General features: G+C 45.6%; 1 protein-coding gene across 5 annotated transcripts; it reads right to left on the reverse strand.

The window, feature by feature from the left end:
- Positions 1-519: 519 nt before the first annotated feature.
- nfyb (nuclear transcription factor Y subunit beta) lies at positions 520-25,206 on the reverse strand. Of its 5 annotated transcripts, none has more exons than XM_033038063.1 (7): positions 24,986-25,206; positions 11,129-11,222; positions 6,664-6,800; positions 4,880-5,077; positions 4,712-4,796; positions 2,531-2,610; positions 520-1,040 (listed from the first exon to the last, which is right to left on the reverse strand). In XM_033038063.1, the coding sequence occupies exons 2-7, from the start codon at positions 11,220-11,222 to the stop codon at positions 1,008-1,010; spliced, it is 627 nt and encodes a 208-aa protein (XP_032893954.1). In that variant the 5' UTR covers positions 24,986-25,206; the 3' UTR covers positions 520-1,007. The 5 variants fall into 5 exon arrangements, with proteins under 5 accessions (XP_032893954.1, XP_032893957.1, XP_032893958.1 ...); XM_033038066.1 differs by having other exon boundaries at positions 6,667-6,800; positions 24,986-25,156; XM_033038067.1 differs by lacking the exon at positions 24,986-25,206 and adding an exon at positions 24,496-24,624 and having other exon boundaries at positions 6,667-6,800.
- Positions 25,207-25,847: the final 641 nt, after the last annotated feature.

Below are 25,847 nucleotides of genomic sequence, written 5' to 3' on the forward strand. Positions count from 1 at the left end.
TTGGGGTTTCAAGGATCATGGGGAGAAGGCAGGAGAATGGGGTTGAGAGGGAAAGATAGATCAGCCATGAATGAATGGTGGAGTACACTTGATCGGTTGAGTATCATAGTTCTGCTCCTATGACTTTTGAAAAATACTCTGCTCCTTTAGAGATAGTGTGGAAACAGGCCCTTCTGCCCACGAAGTTCGCACCAACCAGCGTGCACTAGCACTATCCTACACATTAGGGACAATTCACAATTTTTACCGAAATCAATTAACTTACAAACCTGTACATAACGTCGTTGGAGTGTGGAAGGAAACCGGAGCACCCGGAGAAAACGCATGTGGTTACAGGGAGTACATACAGAGTATCTGTCGTCAGCATCGAATCTGTATCTCTTGCGTGTAAGGCAGCAACTCAACCGCTGCGACATCTCCCCACCCCTACTCTGCTTCTGGATATAGCCAGTAACTTAACCACCCTGCTACCCGGCCTATACCATGACAGAAGAGCAGAGGACAGAAGACATGAACACGTTTTGTACTCTCAAAAACAATTTATTTTACACCTGTTTTATTAAAAGGGTACATCTAGTGAAATTACTTATTTGAATTACAAAAGGAGCAACATGATTCAATATGAAAATAAGACACTGCCCAGTAAGTTCTGACAGTAATAAATTGGACACACAGCAGCCAATGACAGCTTCCTGCATGTGTTCACACAAAACCCAACTCTTGTACAAAACAAAAGTACTTTGTAACTGTGATACATTATAAAGATTCAGTTTTTGTTTTAAAACTGGTAAATAAGAAATGATCTTTCAGGTGGGGGTTGGACACGGGATTTGCCACTCACACCCCAGGAACCTGTTAAAGCATCTACAACTATCCAGAAGAATATAATTCAAGAGCAGGTAAAGAACATTCTCCTCGGCCAGTTGACCATTTGACTGCTCTCTTCTTTCTGATTCCTTTTCTGTTACTGTAGGGCTTAACATGTTTCCAAGTCTAAGTAGCTTCCATCAGGAGAACTGAATGGGCTGTACACCCGAAATCTGCCAGGAAGAAGGGGGACAGGGTCAGTTTGTTGCTCCATATACATATACACACACACAGTGGAAGTCAGTGATGCAGCATGGAAACACGGATCCCTGACCCACCAAAAATTCTGGATGTCTACAGTTTCCTGACACATAGCGTGGAACCAGGCCCTTCGGCCCAACTTATTATGATGTTGCCAGGACTCAAGGGCCTGAGCTACAGGAGGAGGTTGAGCAGACTAGGATTATTCCTTGGAGTGCAGGAGGATGAAGAGTGATCTTATAGAGGTGTACAAAATCATGAGAGGAATAGATTGGGAGGACATACGGAGCCTCATGCCCAGAGTACAGGAATTGAGGGCATACAGAGAGCATAGGTTTAAGGTGAAGGGAGAAAAACTGAATAGTTATCTGTGGGGTAACTTTTTCACACAAAGAGTGGTGGGTGTATGGAACGAGCTGCCGGAAGAGGTAGTTGAGGCAAGTTGGGCCTGGTTCCATGCTGTACGACTCCATGACTAACTTGTCCACACTGACCACCATGTCCCGTCTACACTGGTGCCACCTGCCTGTTTTTGTCCCATATCCCTCTAAGTTTACCCTATCTATGTACCTGCCTAGATATTTCTTAAATGTCACAATAGAACCTGCCCCAAACACCTTTAAAATGTTCTCCTCTCACCTTAATGATCTGCCATCTAATATTTGATTTTGTCACCCTGGAAAAAATGTTCTGACTGTCAACCCTAACTATGCCTCTCATATTCTATGAGATGTTTCTGTATTACAAGGGTCAAAGGGATTTGGGGATAGGCAAGGATGAGGCTGTTGTAAAGGATCAACATTCCTTTGGTTTCCTCCCATTTCCCAAAGACATTTCGGTTTGTAGGTTCTGTAGGTCTCTAGGTTTGTAGGTTAATTGGCTGTAAATGGTTCCTAGTGCGAAGGAAAGAGCTAGTGTATAGGTGGACATTGATCATTGTGGACTCGAAGGGCCTGTTTCCATACTTTGTTTAGTTTAGAGATGCAATGCGGAAACAGGCCCTTCAGCCCACTGAGTCGGTGCCGACCATTGATTCCCCCACACACTAACACTCTCCTACAAACTAGGACAATTTACAATTGTTACCAAAACCAAATTAATGTCTTTGGACAGTGGGAGGATACCGGAAACATCCATGCGGTCACGGGGAGAACGTACAAACTCCGTACAGACAGCTGTCATAGTCAGGATCAAACCCGGTTCTTACTAGAATTCCTGTAAGGCAGCAACTCTAATGCTGCGCCACCGTACTACCCATATGATCCCATTTTGCGTAACAGAGGCAAATTCACACTTAAATTTATGAAATCCCATCAGCGAGGAAATTGAAATATAAATTACTTGAAACTATCTCTAAACTAAAATGCACAATAGCCCCAACAGAAGCTCCTTGTGCTTTCACTCAGGCAGGAAGAGCGAGGCTTTCTTGTGTAAAACAGCAGATGGTCAAGGCAATGCTCACCTGTTGGTAAGATGTTGTATAAACCATGACATTCTGTGGTTGGCCATCTGTAGTGATCAATCCTGTTGTCAACTGGTTAGCTGTCAATGGAAAGGAGAGTTACGGCTTCTATTGGCACGGAGGTATTTTTGCAACAGCTAAACCATAAAGAGCTTACTGTATTGGATCAAAGAGCACAGTTGGTCAATGTAGTCCTCACTACACGGAATCATAAATTCCTGATATTTAGTTTTATTTTTAGAGACACAGCTTTCTGTGGCGATGAATTCCACAAATTCACTGACTAAAGAAATTCCTCCTCATCCCTTTTCTAAAGATACATCTTTTTATTCTGAGCCTTTGGCCATTGGTCCTGGACTCTCCCACTAATGGAAACACCCTCTCCACATCCACTCTTTCCAGGACATTTATACATAGCTCCAATAATTCACCCATTTCACCTCATCAGACTCCACCAACATATCTACCACATAGGTTTTCTGCCGAGTCATTTTTTCTAAGGAATTTGACCGAATCGATTTGTCCCTTATCTGTGTTCTAATGCCCAAAATGACCTTGCTGGAAATTCCAGTCACGCAACAGCCTGAGATATTGAACCAGTTCCAGCTATTTGCAAACACACTAGAAATTACAGAACTCGGGAAGATTACTTGTTCAACATGGACAAGTTGGGATGAAGGACCTTTTTCTGTGTTGTATAAGTAAGACTTTAGTTGCAGTTTTCCCACTGACCATCATCTATTAGTTTAGATTATTATCATGTGTACTGAGGTACAGTGAAAAACTTGTTTTGGAGCGTGCTATCCATTTGGTGGAAAGACTATACACAATTACAATGAAACCATCCTCAGTGTGGAGTAGAGATTTAAAAGATTGGAGCGATTATAATGAGTGATTGCAGATCTACTTCTCGGACCAGCACACAAGAGATTTGCCTGGCTTGGGTGCATCTTGGTACTCATGTCAGTACCCCTTGGTACTCATTTGTCACCAGCCCTCAACAATTTACTGCAACTGTAGGTTTAGTCTCTGTTACACTGTCTCCGTGGGGGCAGCTTGGTGTTGCAGTTGTAGAGCCGCTGTCTCACAGCACTGGAGACCAGGCTTCAATCCTGACCTCGGGTGGAGTTTGCACGTTCACCCTGTGATCGCAATTACTTCCTCCAGGTTTGGTTTCCCACCACATCCCAGAGGAGTACAGGTTGGTAAATTTCCCCTGGGGTGCGAGTGTGGGTTTGGACACTTTAAAGTTGCAGTGCGGAAACGGGCCCTTCGGCCCACAGAGTTCATGCTGATCAGCGATCACCTCATACACAAATACTATCCTACATACTAGGAATAATTTACAATTTTACCAGAGCCAATTAACCTAAAAACCCGCACGACATGAGTGTGGGAGGAAACCGGAGCACCCGGAGAAAGCACACGTGGTTGCAGGGAGAATGTACAAACACACACAGCATCCGTAGTCAGGATCAACCCCGGGTCTCTGGCGCTGCAAGGCAGCAACTCTACCGCTGTATCACTGTGCTGCCCTTTGTATGTTATCCCACTTTCACATCCACTCCCTGCACACACAGGGCAATTTACAGTGGGCATGTGGGATGAAACCAGATCAGCCGGATGAAACCGTGCAAACACAGAGAGAACGTGCAAATTCCACACAAATAGCACCCGAGGTCAGGATTGAACCCGGGTCTTGGACGTTGTCAGGCAGCTACTCTACCTGCTGTGCCACCATGCCACATATAATCTCAAGCCATAGTGTCTTCTCTGAAGTGACCTCCCTTTAATTTCACTGATTGATACATGGAAACAGGCCCTTCGGCCCACCGAGTCCACACTGACCATCAATCACCCGTTCACACCAGCTTTATTTCCCCCCCACTGTCTACACATTAGAGGCCAATTAACCTACGAATCCATATGCCTTTGCTATGTGGGTGGATACGCGGAAACGGGAGCACCCGGAGGAAACCCACAGGGAGAACGTGCAAACTCCACACAGACAGCACCCAAGGTCAGGATGAAACCCGGGCCTCTGGCGCTGTGAGAGAGCAGCTCCGCCAGCTGCATCACAGCGCCGTCCGGAAGAAATAATTTACACGTATTTCCTTCTCCCTCCTTGGCCAGTGTTTGATTAGTCGGTAAAAATAAGCAATGATTTTAAGCAGCACTTACAAAAGGTTTCATCTGTGAGCTCCTCTCCCAGGCCGTCTGTGCCTCCGCCTGTTGACGTGTTTAATCCTTTCTCTCCCTTCATTGCCTGCACAATTCAATATTTTATTGTTTTTAAATAAGAAGACAAGGTACGGACTTAAGTAAAAAGTTAAGTGAAGACAGTTTCACCTCTCTGAACTTCTGCAGGTAGAGTTTTAGTGGCTCCACATAGCTGTCGAAGCCTAGTGTGGACATGGCGAAGAGGATATCTTCTCCATTGATGGTTTTGCGTTTTTCTTGGTGACATCGCTCGCTGGCCTCGGACGTGATGAAGCTGATAAACTCACTCACACACTCCTGGACACATTCCTTTGCATCTTTAGCGATCTGGGGGATAGAAAACAAAGTTGGCCGTCAGAAGGGAGCAGGGCAACAACAGTGGGCTGACCTGCCCCCGTGCCTGCTCTGCCCAAGCGAGGCGGATCCTTCACCTCAGCTCCACCGCGGTCGAGTTGCTGCCTTACAGCGCCAGACACCCGGGTTCAATCCTGACCACTGGTGCTGTCTGTACGGAGTTTGTACGTTCTCCCTGCGACCGCCTGGGTTTTCCCCGGGTGCTCCCGTTTCCTCCTACATTTCAAAGATGTACAGGGTTGTAGGTTAAATGTGTAGGAAGGAACTGCAGGTGCTGGGTTATACCAAAGAAAGACATAAAATGCTGGAGTAACTCAGTGGGTCTGGCAGCATCTCTGGAGAAAAAGAAGAAGTGATGTTTCGGGTGGAAACCCTTCTGCAGACTGGGGTTCGATCCAAAATGTTACCTATTCTCCAGAGATATTGCCTGACCCGCTGAGTTAGAGCATTTTGTGTCTATCTTCAGGGTTGTAGGTTAATTAGCTTCAATTAGCTGTAAAAAAATGTCCCTAGTGTGTAGGATAATGTTAATGTACAGAGTGATCGCTGGTCAGTGCGGACTCGGTGGGCCGAAAGGCCTGTATCTCTCCAGAGTATAACTCAACAGGTCAGGCAGCATCTCTGGAGAACATGGTGACATTTAACATCGGGACCCTTCTTCAAACTGGCCCAGTCCAAAGAAAGATTCCAACCTGAAATGCCACCCATCCTTGTTCTCCAGAGATGCTGCCTGACCCACTGAGTTACTCCAGCAATTTGTGTCCATACTGTTTGCCTTCTCGATTTCGTGAACCAGCACATTAACTGGTTCTCTGAATGCTAACACCTTCCAATTTCTCACTAGCTGAAAAATACTCGGTTTTTCAACATCATTCGCCAAAGTGATGGTTCACAATACCTCCAGATTCAGGTCCAATTTCTTCCCAGCTGTTATTGGGCAACTGAACCATCACTTTGGAAACCATTGGACTATCTTTAATCTTGGATCTTATCTTGCACTAAACATGACTCCCTTTATCCTGTGCCTGTACACTGTGGATGACTCGATGATAATCATGTATAGTCTTTCCGCTGATTTGATAGCATGCAACAAAAAAGCTTTTCTCTGTAGCTTGGTACACATGACAATAAACGGAACTAATTCCTGCTCCTCTGTTCTAAATTACCAATGTACATTTGACCAATACAATCTTGTTGGCTGAAATGAGACAGGGAGCGTCCTCAAGAGGAGTTTAGTTGAGTTACTACAGATACAGCGATGGAAACAGGTCTTTTGGTCCACAGAGTCCATGCTGACCAACAATCACCCGTACACTAGTTCTATCCTACACACTATGGACTATTTACAGAAGCCAATGAACCTACAAACCTGCACGTCTTTGGATTGTGGGAGGAAACTGGAGCACCCGGAGAAAACTCACACAGTCACAGGGAGAACGTGCAAACTCCACAGACAGCATCGAATGTCAGGATTGCTGTAAGGCAGCAACTCTACCGCTGCGCTGCTGTACCGCACTGTGAGTTGTTGTACATTTATTAAAAAAGGTACAGTTACACACTACCTTGCCCGTTTGAGGAACCGCTGATTTCATTATCCGGGCAACGTTGGCGATGGGAAGATAGATATCCTGCTCCCGGTACGACTCCTTGGAACCATTTGTGTCATCGTGATCACCGAGCCCCTCGTCCGTGTCCCCTGAAACAAAGACACTGCTGACATGCAATCCCCCAAATAAGCAATAAAAAACTCAAAACATTCAGTAGAAAAAACAGCTTCTCATCAGCCTGAGTGCAGTCCTGACCTCCCTTCTATCTCATTGGAAACATTTCATCTTTAAGCGGACTTTATCTTGCACTAAACATTGTACCATTTATCCTGTATCTGTACACTGTGGACAACTTGATTGTAATCATGTTTCTTTCACCTCGGACTTCCAATGTTATATCTTGCACTAAATGCTCTATCATTTATCCTATATCTGGACTGCTTGGTGGTATTCACAGTCATAAAGTTATACAGCGTGGAAACAGGCCCTTCAGACCAAGTTGACCATATCGATCAACATTCCCCATCTAAACTAGGCCCACCTGCCTTCATTTGGCCCATTTCCCTTTATACCTATCCTATACATATACCTGTCTAAATGCTTGTTAAATGTTGCAATGGCTCCTACCTCAATTACGTCCTCCGGCAGCTCGTTCCATACACCCAGCAACCTTGTGTAAAAAAGTTGCCCCTCAGGTTCTTATTAAATCTTTCCCCTCTCACCTTCCCCAGACCTATGTCCTCTGGTTCTCGGTGCCTCTACTCTGGGCAAGAAACTGTGTGTTCACCCACTCTATTCATCTCATGATTTTGTACACCTGTGTAAGATCACCCCTCATCCTCCAAGGAATAAAGTCCATGCCTGCTCAACCTCTCCCTATAGCTCAGCCCCTCCTGGCAAAATCCTCGTAAATCAGCTCTGCACCCTTTCCAGTAATACTACCAGAATCTGGGGGAAATTGATTGAAATGTGGAGAGAATAATGTGGGATTAATGTAGGGTTTGGACACATGGGTGCTTGATGGTCAGCACAGACTCAGTGGGCTGAAGGGCCTGTTTGCGTGCTGTGTGACCCTGTTCTTCTCATTACGTATAGGACAGCTTTAGAGTGTGGGAGATAAACTGCGCAAAAACAGGCCCTTCGGCCCACCGATCCACGCCAACTAACGATCACCTCATACACTAACACTATCTTACACAATTTGGGCGGCAAGTAGTAGATTTGCTGCTTTACAGTGCCAGAGACCCGGGTTGGATTCTGACTACGGGTGCTGTCTATACAGAGTTTGTACGTTCTCCCCTTGACCGCGTGTGGTTTCCTCCCACAATCCAAAGACGTACAGGTTTGTAGGTTAATTGGCTACGGTAAAGATTATAAATTGTCCCTGGTGTGTAGCATAGTGCGAGTTCATGGGGATCGCTGGTCCACGCGGGCTTGGCGGACTGATGGATCTGTTTCCACGTATTCAACTAAACTAGGGACAATTTACCATTTTTACCGAAGCCAATTACCCTACAAACCTGTACGTCTTTAGAGTGTGGGAGGAAACCAGAGCACCCGAAGAAAACCCACGCAGTCACAGGGAGATCGTGCAAACTCTGTAGAGACAGCACTGTAGTCAGGATTGAACCCAGGTTTCCAATGCAGTAAGGCAGCAACTCTACCGCTGCCCCACTGTGCCGCTAGTTTCCACTGTCAGGCGTAGTTCATGATCAATATCTCTACACGTGCAGGACACGGGAATCCTTGGAAAAGCACATCAGATCTCAAAAATAAGCTATTTTCCGCCCAACGACCTATTCGAGTCAAACTCCGGCTGTTCAAAAAGATAGCCGAATAATCATTGACAACTAAGTTCAGGCCAGCAAGGCTCATTTTATGTTGAACCCATGCAGTCACAAGACAGATAATTCCATCCCGTTGTTTGTGCTGAGGTCAAACACAGGTCACAGTGTTTAAACAGCCCATCATTCACACACTGTGCCCATTAACCTTCGCTGGACATTGGGCAAAGAACTGATTCACAAACATTTATATCAGTCACACCATAGGATCATAAATGATCGAAGCAGAATTAGTCCATTTAGCCCATCAAGTCTACTCCGCCATTCAATCATGGCTGATCTATCTCATAAGACCATAAGGGGCGGCACAGTGGTGCAGCGCCAGAGACCTAGGTTCGATCCTGACTATGCGTGCTGTCTGTACAGAGTTTGCACGTTCTCCGAGTTTGACTGCGTGGATTTTCTCCAGGTGCTCCAGTTTCTTCCCACACTCCAAAGAAGTGCAGGTTTGTAGGTTAATTGGCTTCTGTCAATTGTTCCTAGTGCATAGGATAGAGGTAGTGATAGAAGAGATGTGTAGGCAGGGAAGCTCAGAAGCCGCCGAGCTCAGCCCCGAAAACAAGAGAGCCCAGGAGAAGGGAGCCGCTGGAGTCAGCTGCTGTTGGTTCCCACCGGACACAGAGGTGGTCGGGCGAGGAGAGGGACGTCGGCTCGTGGGTCGAGCAACCTGGGGCTTACCCATATGGGAAGCCACTCCAGTACATCGAACACATGGACTGGACTGGGACTTTTGTAAATGTTGCCAAAATATGGCAACTTGTGCATGTGTGAGCTGTGCATAACAAATCTGTGCAAACGTGACATAAATGATAGAATCAAGAACCATTGAGAACTAGTGTACGGGTGATCATTGGTCAGTGTGGACTCAGTGGGCTGAAGGTTTCCACGTTGCCTCTCTAAACTACACTAAATAAGACATAGTAGCAGAATTAGGCCATTTGGTCCATTGAGACACACACCTAATAACACAACATTAATTTGTTTGTAGATCTAGGTTTAATATTGTTATGTGCACCTTGCAAGGTATAGTGAAAAGTTTTGTTTTGCATGCTATCCAATCAGGTCAGATAATACCGTACATCAATACAATCACACAAAATAAAGATATCAAATGCAAGTAACAAAACTCTACTCCTGATTTAAGTACCTGGCTGCTTCCTTCTGAAAACGACCTCAAGGTTGACAGAGTGTAGAAATACAGCGTGAAAACAGGCCCTTTGGCCCACGCCGACCATCAATCACCCATTCACACTAGTTCTATGTTTTTCTTCCATTCCCTACACACGAGAGATAATTTACAGAAGCCAATTAACCTACAAACCCGCACGTCTTTGGGATGTGGGAGGAAAGCGGAGCACCCGGAGGAATCCCACGCATTCACAGGGAGAACGTACAAATGTCAGGATCTACCGCTGCACCATTGTGCGTCAGTTACACATAGGACACCACTGTAGTGAAGTTATTATGCCTTCATATCACTAATAACGTCAGGTCTGAAGAAGGGTCCTGACACGAAATGTTGTCTACCAATTTCCTCTACAGATACTGCCTGCCCCGCTGAGTTCCTCCAGCACTTTGTGATTGGTTCAGATAGAAGCAAGTCTCTTTCAAATGGCTCACAGTATCACAGGATTCTCCTTACACTACTCTGACTGTAGTAGCTGTTACAGACCTTCAACTGACTTAATGGCAATTTATTGTCACATGTACAGTTACATTTTCTTTGCATGTAGTTCAGTAAAAAAAATCTTACTATACATAGGCACAATCATACTCAAGTATAAGTGCAAGAATAGTAGATCATACTTTGGACCTTTGAGTCTGAAGAAGGGTTTCGGCCTGAAACGTTGCCTATTTCCTTCACTCCATAGATGCTGCTGCACCCGCTGAGTTTCTCCAGCACTTTTGTCTACCTTCGATTTTCCAGCATCTGCAGTTCCTTCTTAAATACTTTGGAATAGATGTGGTGAATGCACACGGTAGAGGAATCGAGAACCAGAGGACATAGGTTTAAGGTGAGGAGGGGGAGGGGGGCAGATTTAATAGGACCATAAGACGCAACTTTTTTTACAGTAAGGGTGGTGGGTATATTGAACGAGCTGCCGGATGAGGTAGTTGAGGCAGGCACTATCATAATGTTTAAGAAACATTTAGGCAGGTACATGGATAGGATAGGTTTAGAGGGTTATGGGCCAAACACAGGCAGGTGGGGCTAGTGTAGGAGGGGCATATTGGTCGTCGTGGACAAGTTGGGCAGAAGGGTTTAGTATTTCTAAACTGAACTAAAGACCCTGTCAATCAAGTGGTAATTTTCACACTCCCGGCATGCTGCTTGCGGGCACACTCCCAGCATGCTGCTTGCGGGCACACTCCCGGCACAGCCTTGCAGGTCGGCCAGTCTGGTCCAAGGCTACAGAGGAAGGCTCTGTAGTGGCCTGATGCTTACCTGGATCTAGTAGACCGACTTTGGAAATGGTGCCAAAACACAAAACATTTACATGTGTAAATATACAGAAAGAATTTCACTGTGCTGTTGCACATGTGACAAATACAGCACCGTTGAACCAACGATTCGCAGCCAGATCTGCTTTGGAGGGAAGCCCGTTGCCTCTTTAATAACAGCATATTCTTACCTTCGTGAGAATGTAACACGTAATGACTTCCACCAATGTAATCGCTTGCGATTCCTAACTGGGAAGCATCTGTGGTGGTATTGTCACCATCCATCTGCAATATTGGGAAACATGGTCATATTATGGAGACTTTCACCTACATACTCACCAGCTCATCTGAGATAGTGATCTAATCCCTGCTTTATGTCACAAAACTATACAAGAAGCTGATGCTGCATCTAAATGCATTTTAGCACCATACATGAACTATTTGCCTCACAGCGCCAGAGACCCGGGTTTGATCCTGACCAGCGATCATCCCGTACACTAACACCACCCTACTTTTACAGACAATTTACAGAAGTCAATCAACCTACAAATCTGTACGTCTTTGGAGTGTGGGTGGAAACCGGAGCGAACCCATGAGGTCACTGGGAGAATGTACAAACTCCATACAGACAGCACCCATAGTGAGGATTGAACCCGGGTCCTGTCGCTGTCAGACAGCAGCTCTGCCGCTGTGCCACCCCTGTTCTACGTTTGAGGTAAACACTGCTGATCTGCCGAGTATTTTCAAAAAAAGATCTTATTTTAGATCTTCAGCACCTGCAATGGTTTTTGAACAGATGTGGTACTGAGTAAGAGAAGGATGGCCGAAAAACTAACGTGTCAAATATTGCTTACACACATTTGTAACAGAATAAATTGGTGTTTGTTCAAAATGTGTAGGAGGGAACTGCAAGTGCTGGTTTACACCGAAGATGGACACAAAATGCTGGGGTAACTCAGCGGAACAGACAGCGCCTCTGGAGAAAAGGAATAGGTGACGTTTTGTGACTAAACCCTTCTTCAGACTGAAAGTACAGGAGAGGGAACAGGAGTTTGTAAAAGACCATAACAAAGCAAGGCTGGGAACAGATGACCAAGGATGGGTGGAGCCCACAATGGCCCGTTGTTGGCTGGGGAAGAGGTGATAACGAAGGGACTCAAGGATGCGAACAGTGGAACTAGTAAGCCGGCTATGGTGGGGGATGGAGGGAATGCAAAGGTTACTTGAAATTCGAGAAATCAACGTTCATACCGCAGGGTGTAAGCTGCCCAAACGAAATATGAGTTGCTGTTCCTCCAATTTGCATGTGGCCTCACTTTGACTGTGGAGGAGGCTCAGGACAAATGTCAGTATGGGAATGGGAAGGAGGAGTTAAAATGTTTGGCAACCAAGAGATCGCCTAAGACAAGGCAAAAGATTAATTTGTTAATATTTTACGTGAAATGTTATTTGTTGTGGTGCATTTGTGGGCATCATTCAGTATTTATTCCCCATCACCTCTCCGCCCTGGAGCCGGTCTCAGTGGGTCTAGGCGTGCCTGAGTGTTCTGATATTGGCCGCTGGAGGTACTCGGTGTACGGAGTCTAGGTCGGAGCGGTGGCCGTGGGAGGTGAGGGACTGTGCGTTCGAAGGTCGATGCAGAAAGGCGCTGGAGGCCCTGCGGCAGGCGGGGGCAATCGCCTGGATCGGGCGCTGCTGGAGGCCCTCTAGAGGCCGAGCGCACGGATCGAACGTGGTCTGCACTGGCACGGAGCGGCTATGGAGCACATTACCTGCCACTGCAATACTGACCCAGTGCTTCCGCCATGACCACAGAGATGATGTTTCCACTAATGGAAGAGTCTAGGACCAGAGGGCACAGCCTCAGAATAAAAGGACTAATCTTCAGAAAGAGACGAGGCAATTCTTTATTCAGAGGGTGGTGAATCTGTGGAATTCATTGCCAATGTGGAGGCCAACTCAATGGATATTTTTAAGGCGGAGATTGACAGATTCTTGATTAGTGTGGGTGTTTGGGGTTATGGGGAGAAGGCAGGAGAATGGGGTTGAGAGGGAAAGATAGATCAGGCACGATGGAATGGCGGAGTAGACTTGATGGGACGAATGGCATAATTCTGGTCCTGGAACTTATGAACCGGCCTTTACTGCCAAGTTCAGACACTGCAGTTTTTAAAGAACTTTGAAACTTGAAAAATATAAAATGGCGTTGGAAATATGGCAGCTCTTGTGAACTGCCTCAGTGTAACCAACGATTCTTGTACTCTTGTACTGATGGGGCTTATGTATACAGATACACCAACGATTTTCCCGCACCCTTGGTTCCAGCGCCTTGCTAGATTATCCATTTTGCAAGACCAACAGAGGTCACGTGACAACAATACACCTATGACCCATTCATTATAATCCTCCCGTGTCTCTAAAGCACCATGGGCTGCTAGAAACTTCAATCAATAATTAAAAATTAACAAAGAAGTAAACAATTAACTATGTAGGAAAGAACTGCAGATGCTGGTCTAAATCGTGGACACAAAATGCTGGAGTAACTCAGCGGGAAAGGCAGCATCTCTGGAGAGAAGGAACAGGCGATGGGTCTCGAGCCGAAATGTCACCCGTTCCTTCTCTCCAGAGATGCTGCCTGTCCCGCTGAGTTGCTCCAGCATTTTGTGTCTATAAACAATTACATAGATACATAGCAAATAGGTGTAGGCCATTCGGCCCTTCGAGCCAGCACCGCCATTCAATGTGATCACGGCTGATCATGCACAATCAGTATCCCGTTCCTGCCTTCTCCCCATATCCCTTGATTCCGCTAGCCCTAAGTGCTCTATCTCTTTCGAATGTATCCAGTGAATTGGCCTCCATTGCCTTCTGAGGCAGAGAATTCCACAATTCCACAACTCTCTGGGTGAAAAAGTTCTTCCTCATCTCAGTTGTAAATGGCCTACCCCTTATTCTTAAACTGTGGCCCCTGGTTCTGGACTCCCCCAACATCAGGAACATGTTTCCTGCATCTAGCGTGTCCAATCCCTAAATAATTTTATACGTTTCTATAAGATCCCCTCTCACCCTTCTAAATTCCAGTGAATACAAGCCCAGTTGTTCCATTCTTTCATCATATGACAGTCCAGCCATCCCGGGAATTAACCTCGTGAACCTATGCTGCACTCCCTCAATAGCAAGAATGTCCTTCCTCAAATTAGGAGACCAAAACTGCACACAATACTCCAGGTGTGGTCTCATCAGGGACCTGTATAACTGCAGGACCTCTTTGCTCCTATACTCAAATCCTCTTGTTATGAAGGCCAACATGCCATTAGCTTTATTCACTACCTGCTGTACCTGCATGCTTACTTTCAGTGACTGATGTACAGGGACACCCAGGTCTCGTTGCACCTCCCCTTTTCCTAATCTGACAACATTCAGATAATAATCTGCCTTCTTGTTCTTGCCACTAAAGTGGATAACCTCACATTTATCCACATTATACTGCATCTGCCATGCATCCGCCCACTCACTCAACCTATCCAGGTCACCCTGCATCCTCATAGCATCCTCTTCAGTTCACACTGCCACCCAGCCTTGTGTTATCTGCAAATTTGCTAATGTTACTTTTAATTCCTTCATCTAAATCACAAATATATATCGTAAATAGCTGCGGTCCCAGCACCGAGCCTTGCGGCACCCCACTAGTCCCTACCTGCCATTCTGAAAGGGACCCGTTAATTCCTACTCTTTGTTTCCTGTCTGCCAACCAATTTTCTATCCATGTTAATACCATACCCCCAATACCATGTGCTCTAATTATTCTTACTTATCTCCTGTGTGGGACCTTATCAAAGGCTTTCTGAAAGTCCAGATACACTACATCCATTGGCTCCTCCTTATCCATTTTACTTGTTACATCCTCAAAAAATTCCAGAAGATTAGTCAAGCAAGATTTCCACTTCGTAAATCCATGCTGACTTGGACGGATCCTGTTACTGCTATCCAAATGCGCTGCTATTACATCTTTAATAATTGACTCCAGCATCTTCCCCACCACCGATGTCAGGTTAACTGGTCTATAATTCCCTGTTTTCTCTCTCCCTCCTTTCTTAAAAAGTGGGATAACATTAGCTACCCTCCAATCCACAGGAACTGATCCAATATCTATAGAACAATAGAAAATGATCACCAATGCTCCCATGATTTCTAGAGCCAACTCCTTGAGTACCCTGGGATGCAGACCATCAGCCCTGGGGATTTATCAGCCTTCAGTCCCATCAGTCTACCCAACACCATTTCTTGACTAATGTGAATTTCCTTCAGTTCCTCCGTCACCTTAGATCCTCTGTCCCCTAGTATATCTGGGAGATGGTTTCTGTTTTCTGACTATGGCGGTTGTCCATGTTGAGTTTGCACGTTCTCCCTGTGCCCGTGTGGGTTTTCTTTGGTTTCCACCCACATTCATAAGATGTGCAGGTTTGTAGGTAATTGGCTTTTTGTAAATCGCCCCTAGTGTGTAGGATAGTGTTGGTGTACGGGGTGAAAGCTGGTTGGCGTGGTCCGAAGGGACTGTTTCCACACTGTATCTCTAAAGTAAACTAAAGGGTGGTGGGTATTTGGAATGAGCTGCCAGAGGAAGTAGTTGAGGTGGGTGCAAGGACAATGTGTGGTGGACATTTGGATAGGTACATGGATGGGGAGGGGAGGGTGCAGGGGGTGGTTAGTATTGGCGGATATAGCTGAGGGGGCAGGTGCGACTAGTTTAGATGCAGTATCTTAGTCGGCATGGACAAAGTGAGCAGGGGAGGGGTGGTCTGTTTCTGTGCTGTGTGACTCTATTTGCTTTTATTCCAACGTTGCACTGAACAGTTGAGAATTGTTTTGATAATCTGATGTGCGACGGCTGAATGATTTTAATTGACAAAGCAGTTTAATACTTAAAATCCACAGCAAAATCTACCCGCCATTATGCATTTTAATTAAAGCAAACAGTGCTATCACAATGATGAACAAGATCTTTGACAAGCCACCTTGCAACTCTAATCTATAAAAAAAAAACAACTCTGGGGAAAAACTCAGCAAGGGTGTAAGGAAAGGAAAATTTGCATTTCTGGTCAGAACTGCACGTTTATTTGCAGTTTATATATTTGTATATTTATATTTTGCATTTCAGTACTGAGGAGTTATTTTCAAGAGAGCTACTGGTGGAGGAATGATGCTGATAAACCGCTCTGCTTTTCTAAAGTTTTCTGTTTAGCAATAACTTCTTAACAAACTCACTTAGTGACTGGGAAACGTTATTTGGAACTCTTTATACCTCAAATACAATAACCATATAACAATTACAGCACGGAAACAGGCCATCTCGGCCCTACAAGTCCGTGCCGAACAACTTTTTCCCCTTAGTCCCACCTGCCTGCACTCATACCATAACCCTCCATTCCCTTCTCATCCATATGCCTATCCAATTTATTTTTAAATGATACCAACGAACCTGCCGCCACCACTTCCACTGGAAGCTCATTCCACACCGCTACCACTCTCTGAGTAAAGAAGTTCCCCCTCATATTACCCCTAAACTTCTGTCCCTTAATTCTGAAGTCATGTCCTCTTGTTTGAATCTTCCCTATTCTCAAAGGGAAAAGCTTGTCCACATCAACTCTGTCTATCCCTCTCATCATTATAAAGACCTCTATCAAGTCCCCCCTTAACCTTCTGCGCTCCAGAGAATAAATACCTAACTTATTCAACCTATCTCTGTAACTTAGTTGTTGAAACCCAGGCAACATTCTAATAAATCTCCTCTGTACTCTCTCTATTTTGTTGACATCCTTCCTATAATTGGGCGACCAAAATTGTACACCATACTCCAGATTTGGTCTCACCAATGCCTTGTACAATTTTAACATTACATCCCAGCTTCTATACTCAATGCTCTGATTTATAAAGGCTAGCATACCAAAAGCTTTCTTTACCACCCTATCTATATGAGATTCCACCTTCAAGGAACTATGCACGGTTATTCCCAGATCCCTCTGTTCAACTGTATTCTTCAATTTCCTACCATTTACCACGTACGTCCTATTTTGATTTGTCCTGCCAAGGTGTAGCACCTCACATTTATCAGCATTAAACTCCATCTGCCATCTTTCAGCCCATTTTTCCAAATGGCCTAAATCACTCTGTAGACTTCGGAAATCCTCTTCATTATTCACAACACCCCCTATCTTGGTATCATCTGTATACTTACTAATCCAATTTACCACCCCTTCATCCAGATCATTGATGTACATGACAAACAACAGAGGACCCAACACAGATCCATGAGGCACCCCACTAGTCACCTGCCTCCAACCCGACAAACAGCCATCCACCATTACCCTCTGGCTTCTCCCATTCAGCCACTGTTGAATCCATCTTGCTATTCCTGCATTTATACCCAACAGTTGAACCTTCTTAACCAACCTTCCATGAGGAACCTTGTCAAAGGCCTTACTAAAGTCCATATAGACAACATCCACTGCTTTACCCTCGTCAATTTCCCTAGTAACCTCTTCAAAAAATTCAAGAAGATTAGTCAAACATGACCTTCCAGGCACAAATCCATGTTGACTGTTCCTAATCAGACCCTGTTTATCCAGATGCTTATATATATTTTCTCTAAGTATCTTTTCCATTAATTTGCCCACCACTGAAGTCAAACTAACAGGTCTATAATTGCTAGGTTTACTCTTAGAACCCTTTTTAAACAATGGAACAATATGCGCAGTACGCCAATCCTCGGGGACTATTCCCGTTTCTAATGACATTTGAAATATTTCTGTCATAGCCCCGGCTATTTCTACACTAACTTCCCTCAATGTCCTAGGGCATATCCTGTCAGGACCTGGAGACTTATCCACTTTTATATTTTTCAAAAGTGTCAGTACTTCTTTTACTTTGAAACTCATAGTATCCATAGCTACTCTACTAGTTTCCCTTACCTCACATAATTCAATATCCTTCTCCTTGGTGAATACCGAAGAAAAGAAATTGTTCAATATCTCCCCCATCTCTTTTGGCTCTGCAGATAGCTGTCCACTCTGTCTCTCCAATGGACCAATTTTATCCCTCGTTATCCTTTTGCTATTAATATAGCTGTAGAAACCCTTTGGATTTACTTTCACCTTACTTGCCAAAGCAACCTCATATCTTCTTTTAGCTTTTCTAATTTCTTTCTTAAGATTCTTTTTACATTCCTTATACTCCTCAAGCACCTCATTTACTTCATGCTGCCTATCATTATTGTAGATCTCCTTCTTTTTCCGAACAAGATGTCCAATTTCCCTTGAAAACCAGGGCTCTTTCCAATTTTTACTGTTTCCTTTCAACCGAACAGGAACATAACCACAATGACTCAGAAATTAGATTAATATTATTTATGCAAATGGCAGCCAAAATCAATCTCTTACAATAAAGCCAAATTAACCAATATTAAGATACCAACAAAATTATTTTATTTATCCCGTCCTCTTCAACTATCTTGAAAAACACATTTAGAGACTTCCGGCCAGCTGCTCTTATCATCAGTCGCCTGTACCAAGTAGTTAGTAACAAGTACTCAGCCTTCAATACATCTATGCTATTTGCCTTAACTAGCCAGTTGCACCAGGTTCCATATTCTCTTGCTAAAGTTTATCCTAAAATCCCTGTTAGGTTCAAAAAGTAGAAACAAAGAACTGCAGAAGCTGGTTTATATTAAAAAAGACATAAAGTGCTGGAGTAAATCCATGGGTCAGGTAGCATCCCAGGAGGATTACGACCTGAAACAGCACCTATCCATATTCTCCAGAGATGCTGCCTGACCCGCTGCGTTATTCCAGCACTTTGTCTCTTCCCGTTTGGCACATTGGTGACTCCTTCACAAATGACTCAATCCAAAGATCACGTTTACAATCAATGTAGAACCTAACACCATGGTCCATCAGTGAAGCAACACACATTCGGGTGAAGACACTGGAGATTGCAGCTGTTGGAAACTTGAGCAAACTACAAACTGCTGGAGGAACTCAGCCAGCCAGATAGCATCTGTGTAGGGACAGATGGCATTTTGGGTTGGGGCCCTTCATCAGTCTGAAGGATCCCCGAACTGAAACATCATCTGTCCATTTCCCTCCACGAATGCTGCCTGACCCGTTGAGTTTCTACAGCAGTGTTTTTTTGATCAACACTCTACCACAGATGACCAAGGAGATGCTAAAGCCTTCATGGCTTTATTTAATAAGTTGGGAGAGATCTCCCAAAACATTTACTAGTATTAATCTCCAGAATGGCAGTGACAAAATTAAAATGAGAGCAAAGAATACTGCAAAGGAAAAGGCCCTTTTTCCCCATAAAGTCTCTGCCAAAAATGTTGCCAAATTAACCTAGTCACTCCTGCAAACTTACTAACCAACCCAACTACATTCATCATCAATTCCATATATATATATCGCTAATTACAAAGGTCCCAGCAAAGATCCCTGCGGAATACTGACCTCCAACATCCTAATAATGGTGAAAGGCCAAGATAGAGTGAATGTGGAGAGGATGTTTCCACTAGTGGGAGAGTGTAGGACCAGAGGCCAGTCGCAGAATAAAAGGGCGTACCTTTAGATAGACGATGAGGAATTTCTTTAGTCAGAGGGTGCCTCAATTCATTGCCACAGACAGCTGTGGAGGTCAATGGATATTTTAAGGTGGATATTGATAGATTCTTGATTGGTAAGGTGTCAGGGGTTATGGGGAGAAGGCAGGAGAATGGGGATAAGAGGGAAATATAGTTCAGCCATGATTGAATGGCAGAGTAGACTTGTTGGGCCGAGTGGTCTAATACTGCTCCTGTCACTTATCCTTCCACCACTACGCTGTCTTCTATGACTGTTCTGTTCTGCTGTTCTGAATCCAAACTACCAGTAACTGTGGATCACGTGTTTCAATCTTCTGGATCAGCCCACCGTGAGGGACCTTGTCAAATGCTTTACTAAAGTCCATGTAGTCCATTTGCTGTCTTACCCTCATCATTACCTTCCACATCCACTCATAAAACTCAATCAAGTTTGTAAGGCATTACCTGCCCTGCATAAAACCACTCACTTTCCTTAATTAACTCTTCTCTTCCAAATCCTTTCCCTAAGAATCCTCTTGAACAGCTATGTAAGGCTTGCCCGCCTACAATTTAATGATTCAATTTTAGTCACATGTACCTACGTTCAGTGAGATTCTTTTTCTTGCATACAATCCGGTTAAATCAAAGACCACCTTGGCAGTACTTTGTTCTCGGCTGTCCCCCGCCACGTCCCTCTTTGTTCTCCGCAGCCCCCCACCGGTCCCTCGGTGCTCTCGGCAAACCCCACCAGTCCCTCGTTAATTCTCCCTTCCAGGTCGCTGGCTGCTCTGGGCAGTTCCCCACCGGGTACCTCTTTGTTCCCAGTGGCCCGTCCGCCATTCGATAACACAGCGCTTCCCGGGCGGGAGGCTTCTCCCAGATTATCCCTGCTTCCTGGTCCTATTGCCTTTGATCTCCACAGGCATGGTTACATTCAGCTTTTTCAGCAGTAAGGCTTACTGAGCCATCTGGAGGATGTCAAATGTGCCACTAACTGCCACCGTTCAGTTTTGTCCTAATTATACAGTCTTGGTAACAAAATGCAAATGACAAAATAATCCAGATTAGTTCCTCTTATACATTTGCCCGTTACCCCAGTATCAGCAACTGACCTTTCAGCCACTCATATTATACACTATTGTTTCTTCCAGCTCCAACTATGTTTCAGTGGGGGCTTCCCCTGTTAAGTTATAAGAATGCATATAAAGTCCCACTGTAGATTGGAGCAAAGAGGTTAGGCTAAGGAAAATGTGTACAGCTGGGGGAGGACTTAATGGTTCAGAAGAGGTGACATCGAAGCAAGACCCTGTTGTCTTAACAGAAAGAATACCAAAGAGAGACACAAAACTGGAGGGTCAGGCAATATCTCCAGAGAAAAAGAATAGGTGAATCTTTGGCCCAGAACCCTTCTTCAGACTGAAGGGGGGGGGGGGAGATAAACTGGAGGCAAGAAAAGGCCAGAACAAATCAGGACCGGCAACAGATGACCTCAATAAGGGCGAAGCCCATAATGGCCCATTGTTGGCTGGAGAAGGTGTGATAGCAAGTCATACAGCCAATCCCTCTTGTTATCACCTACCCACCCCACAGCCAACAATGGACCACTGTGGGCTCCGCCTTTCCTTGAGCATCATTGCTTTTTGCATTTATTTAATTCATTTGTTCCATGTACCGTCCATATCTCTCCTTTCCCGACTCAGTCTGAAGAAGGGTCTAGACTTGAAAAGTCAGCTATTCCTTTTCTCCAGAGATGCTGCCTGACCTGTTGAATGACTCCAGTTTTTTGTATCTATCTTCGGGATACAAGGATACAAACAGTGGAACTGGTAGGACGACTAGGGTGGGTAGGGGGGTAGAGAATGCAGGAGTTACTTGAAATGAAAGATTAAAATAATACTGCTGGGTTGAACACTGCCCAAGAGCAGATCCCATGTTTTTCTAGGGTGAGCAGGAAAGATGTTTTAGGAGAGAGAGCTCACCATGAATGAATGAATGAATCTCTTTATTGTCATTGCACATGGTACAACGAAATTTAAAAGTCAATCCCACGGTGCGGACCATGATATTCTACCATCTGTCTCTTAACCAGAACTAGGCACACAGTTTATTCATATCTGTGGGAGCAGGCTATGGTCTAGTTAGCTGCCATAGAAAAGCAAATAGAACGAGAAAAAACATTCAATGGTGCAAGACATCCCATGCGCAACAACCAAACTTGCCCAAGACACATTGAGCAATGATTAAACTGAAGCACAAGACAATCACAATTATCTCAGATGCAATGGAAGTTTTCTCCACTAGATCAGACTATCCCAAAAATTTGACTTAATTCCCAGAACAATGCTTAGAAATAGACCTAATGAAACTCCAAGTTCTGAAAAAGTAGCCATTAGACTTCCCGAGTTGAGGCTTTATTCAGAATATCTGGTTGCTCTACTGCTACACTACAGGACAAATAATGCCGACTCATTTCCTTCACTGCAGCAACGGCTCTGCCCAAGTCCACGAGAAATCCCAAAGTGGCGGAACAGCACCAGAGACCCGGGCTCAATCCTGACTACGGGTGCTGTCTGTACGGCGTTTGTACATTCTCCCCATGACCACGTGGGTTTTCTCCGCTTTCCAATGTAGGTTAATTGGCTTTAGCAAAAAAAATTTGTAAATTGTTCCTAGTGTGTAGTATAGCGCTAGTGCACAGGGTGATTGCTGGTCGATGCGGACTGTATCGCTAAATTTTAATTGTAGCTACAGCTCAGTCCATCACACAGACCAGGATCCAGGAAACAGCCAACATAATCAGGAAGCATTTTCACCCCAATCATTTCCTCTTCTGTTGGGCAGAAGATACAATAGCTTGAACGTATGTACCATCAGATTTAGGAATAGCTTCTTTCCTGCAATTATCAGACTACTGATTGGTATTCTCGTAATCAAACCTACCTCGTTGCGACACTTGCACTTTTTTTTAATCTGCACTTTCTCCGTCACTATAACATTATATTCTGCACCCTGTTTTTTTTTTTCTCTTTGGCTTACTTGTATGGCTTGATTGCACTCACATATGCTATAATTTGACAGGATAGCACGTGAAATGATCATCTCACAATGATAAACCAATTACAAATGTCAAACAACATCCAATAACTAAGAACATTGGAATGTTCTGGTTAAAAAAAACCCCAACAGTAATGCAAATTTATTTTTCACATCTTCTTAAAAGCAAGTGTTTAGGGACAAGATCTTGATCAGCCTTCCTTTAGTATTGGCCCCATTTACCCAATTCCACTTTCATGAGCATCCTATTTTAAATGCACTAACAAAGTTTTAATTTCAGAAACCAAATGGTCCTACTTTAGATAAAATAATCTCATCATGGGTTATGCAGAATAATTTCAATGTATTTTTAAATCAGGGCACATACTGATTAAAGGCATTCAGCGCTGATGCTCTTCAGTGTCACTGGGTCTGCTTGTTATAACTGACACTTTCAGTATGATTAGTGGATGCCTAAACTTAAACTATAAGCAGTTGCATCTGGTGTTAATTCGAGGTAGAATACTAAGACTGCGAAACAAGGCAAACGACATTCCACTACTCAGCGTGTCAAGCAGCATGTATGGAGAACGTGGACAGGTGATATTTCGGGTTGGGACACTCCTTCAGACTACATTACATTCTACATTCACTCACTATTCATTGTTTGCAACATTCAGAAGGGTAATGTACAAAATTAAGATTTTACTTTTTAACATACTTTGGTATTTGCAAAACAGCTACGATTTGCACCTGTTCTTTTAAGTGAACGGTGCCTGTTATAATGCATATCCAGCAAGAGCCTTCAATACAGCTGTCAAATTGAAGCTGATATGAGTACACAGTGCTGGATACTTCAAAACAACAGCAGATTAAGAAGTCAGGGAGCAGAGGCCTCGATATGTGTAAAACCATGGCTAAAGGCACCCAGTTACCTCTATGCTGACCAAGTGAGGTTCACAGTCCCATGGCAAATGTCCCACTTTGTTCAATCATTGCATGGTTGACTACACCAGACTCAATCTCACTGGTTTGGAAAAGAGGGGGAACCCAACACAGGACAACTCAACAAAGAACCTCCTTGAACTTGTTACCTCCCCAAATACTGAGACTCTCAAGTAGTTCAGGTCTCTTTCCTCCCCCATCCATCCTCCAGATCTCCCATTTCCCCACATCCTCTCCTTCCCCTGCCTTTCAATTCTTCTGCCTCACCCAAGTCCTATTTCCACTGCTCCTAGTCATCCCTTTGACCCATCTTCTTCCATGCATTATCCCCGTTCCACATAAACCACTTACTGCCTCCCCCTTTCCACTCCATCCTCCTCCTGAACCTCTCTGCAAGCTAAACACTCACTCTCCCCCCTCCTCCCATCTGCAGGCACTTCTCCCTAGTCTGCTGCCACTCCTCTCCACACCCTCCAGCTGCCAACGTGCTCCTCCACTCACCACCTACTCCCCCCACTCTCCTCACATACTCCACTCCTCCCTCACCTCCACATTCTCCCCTCTGCCCCACATTCTCCTATCCCTCTCATTCTGCTCCCCCACCCCCTCTCCTCACTCTACCCTCCCCCCACCCCGCGGCCTCTCCTTCCCGCCGCCACGCCCGGCCGGTCCCGCCCGCCCCACCGCACCCCGGCGGAGGCCGCAACCTTCCCTCCAGGCCCCCACCGCTCCCCTCAGCGGAGGACGGGGAAGGCCGCGAAGCCTGGGCCTCGAGTGGGGGAGTGGCCGGCGTGCTGGGGCTGGGGCGGGAGGGTGGGGGTGGCGAGGCCCGGGGCTCCGGTGAGATGGGGAGGGGGGCGGGCGGCGGGGCCGGCACGGGGCACCGGGCTCCAGGGCGGGAAGCGGCCGCCAGCTTCAAGCGCCGAGCCCGAGTCACCGGTAGCGATCATTGGCCGAGCGGCGACAAACCTTATTGAAGCGCAGCCGGAGCCCTGGTTGGTCGGTCGCAGAGTCGCCTGTGGTTGGACAAAATGGCTGCGGAGGAGCCAGTCCCAGCGCGGAGCTGCACGTCCGGGACACGGGCCGGCCCGCCCTCCCCCCGCCCGCCCAGCCCGCCCAGCGTCCACCCCTCCCTGCTGCCATTCCCGTCACCGGCCCACCCCGCCGCTCTCCTCACGTCCCCAGCGCGGAGTTGCCCGCTCTCCCCATGTCCCCAGCGCGGAGCTGCGCCCCGCCGCTCACCCCTCTCGGAGTGGGGGTGCACGGAGTTGCACCCCCCCCTCTCCCCCAGTACGGAGTTGCACCCCCCGCCGCTCTTCCGCTATCTCCCCAGCGCGGAGCTGCGCCCTGCCATTCGCCCGCTTTTTCTTTGATCCCCAGCGCGGAGCTGCATTTTCTTTGTCCCCAGCGGGTAATTGCATTCTCCAGGTCATTCTCTGTCCCCAGCGCGGAGCCGCACCTTGCCGTTTACCCGCTCTTTCTCGGTCCCTAGCGCGGAGCTGCATTCTGCAGGTCGTTCTCTTTGTCCCCATGCAGAGCTGCACTCTGCATTCTCTCCAGCTCATTCGCTTTGTCCCTAGTGCGGAGTTGGAGCCTGCTGTTCTCCAGCTCTTTGTCCTTGGAGCGGAGCTGCAACCTGCCGTTTCTTTCTTTGTTTTCTCTCTGTTGCTAGCATGAAGCCACAACCCGCCATTCCCATCATCTCTTGCTTTATCCCCAGTGCGGAGCTGCACCCCGCCATTCTCCAGCTTTGTTCCCAGCGTGGAGCTGCAGACCACCGTTCATCTCTCTCTCTTTGTCCCCAGCACAGAGCTACATTTCACTGTTCTCCAGCGTAACATACAAACCTTTTTTTTAACTTTCAATCTTTTGCTTTAAATGAGCAATAGGGAAGAACTGACTCCAATTAGTTATTACAGGCAGTTCTGCTACAATGTATGTTTCCATGATGCAAATTGGATACAGCGCGATAGATAAATTAGGAATGCGAGCCATATTGGTCATAACACGATTTTGAACTACTTAAACACTACTTTGAAAATTTAAAAGCAGAAAAAAAGTTGCCCTGTGGGAAAGAAAAACTAGTGTTAGAAGAAAAGCATATTTACATTTTTAACCCCCCCCCCTGCAGTAAACAGACACTGTTGTCTTTTAAGAACATAGTCTGCCAGTTTCACACTGGCAGGCCATTGAAATTGTTAAGCAATAACCTCTATTGACAGTTGTGAAATGTGCAATGTACTGTCTGAAGAAGGGCCCCAAGCCGAAACATCATCTGTCCATTCCCTCCACATGTGCTGCCTGACCTGCTGAGTTCCTCT

This window comes from Amblyraja radiata, chromosome 19 (genome assembly GCF_010909765.2).
Source record: "Amblyraja radiata isolate CabotCenter1 chromosome 19, sAmbRad1.1.pri, whole genome shotgun sequence".
NCBI lineage: Eukaryota > Metazoa > Chordata > Chondrichthyes > Rajiformes > Rajidae > Amblyraja > Amblyraja radiata.

Excerpts from the sequence above, each read along its gene's own strand:
- nfyb (XM_033038063.1), bottom strand. The coding sequence starts at position 11,222 with ATGGATGGTGACAATACCACCACAGATGCTTCCCAGTTAGGAATCGCA. Across the intron at positions 6,801-11,128 it reads CGTGTTACATTCTCACGAAG|GGGACACGGACGAGGGGCTC; the intron begins GTAAGAATATGC and ends TCTTTGTTTCAG. Across the intron at positions 5,078-6,663 it reads TTCCTCAAACGGGCAAGGTA|ATCGCTAAAGATGCAAAGGA; the intron begins GTGTGTAACTGT and ends TCTATCCCCCAG.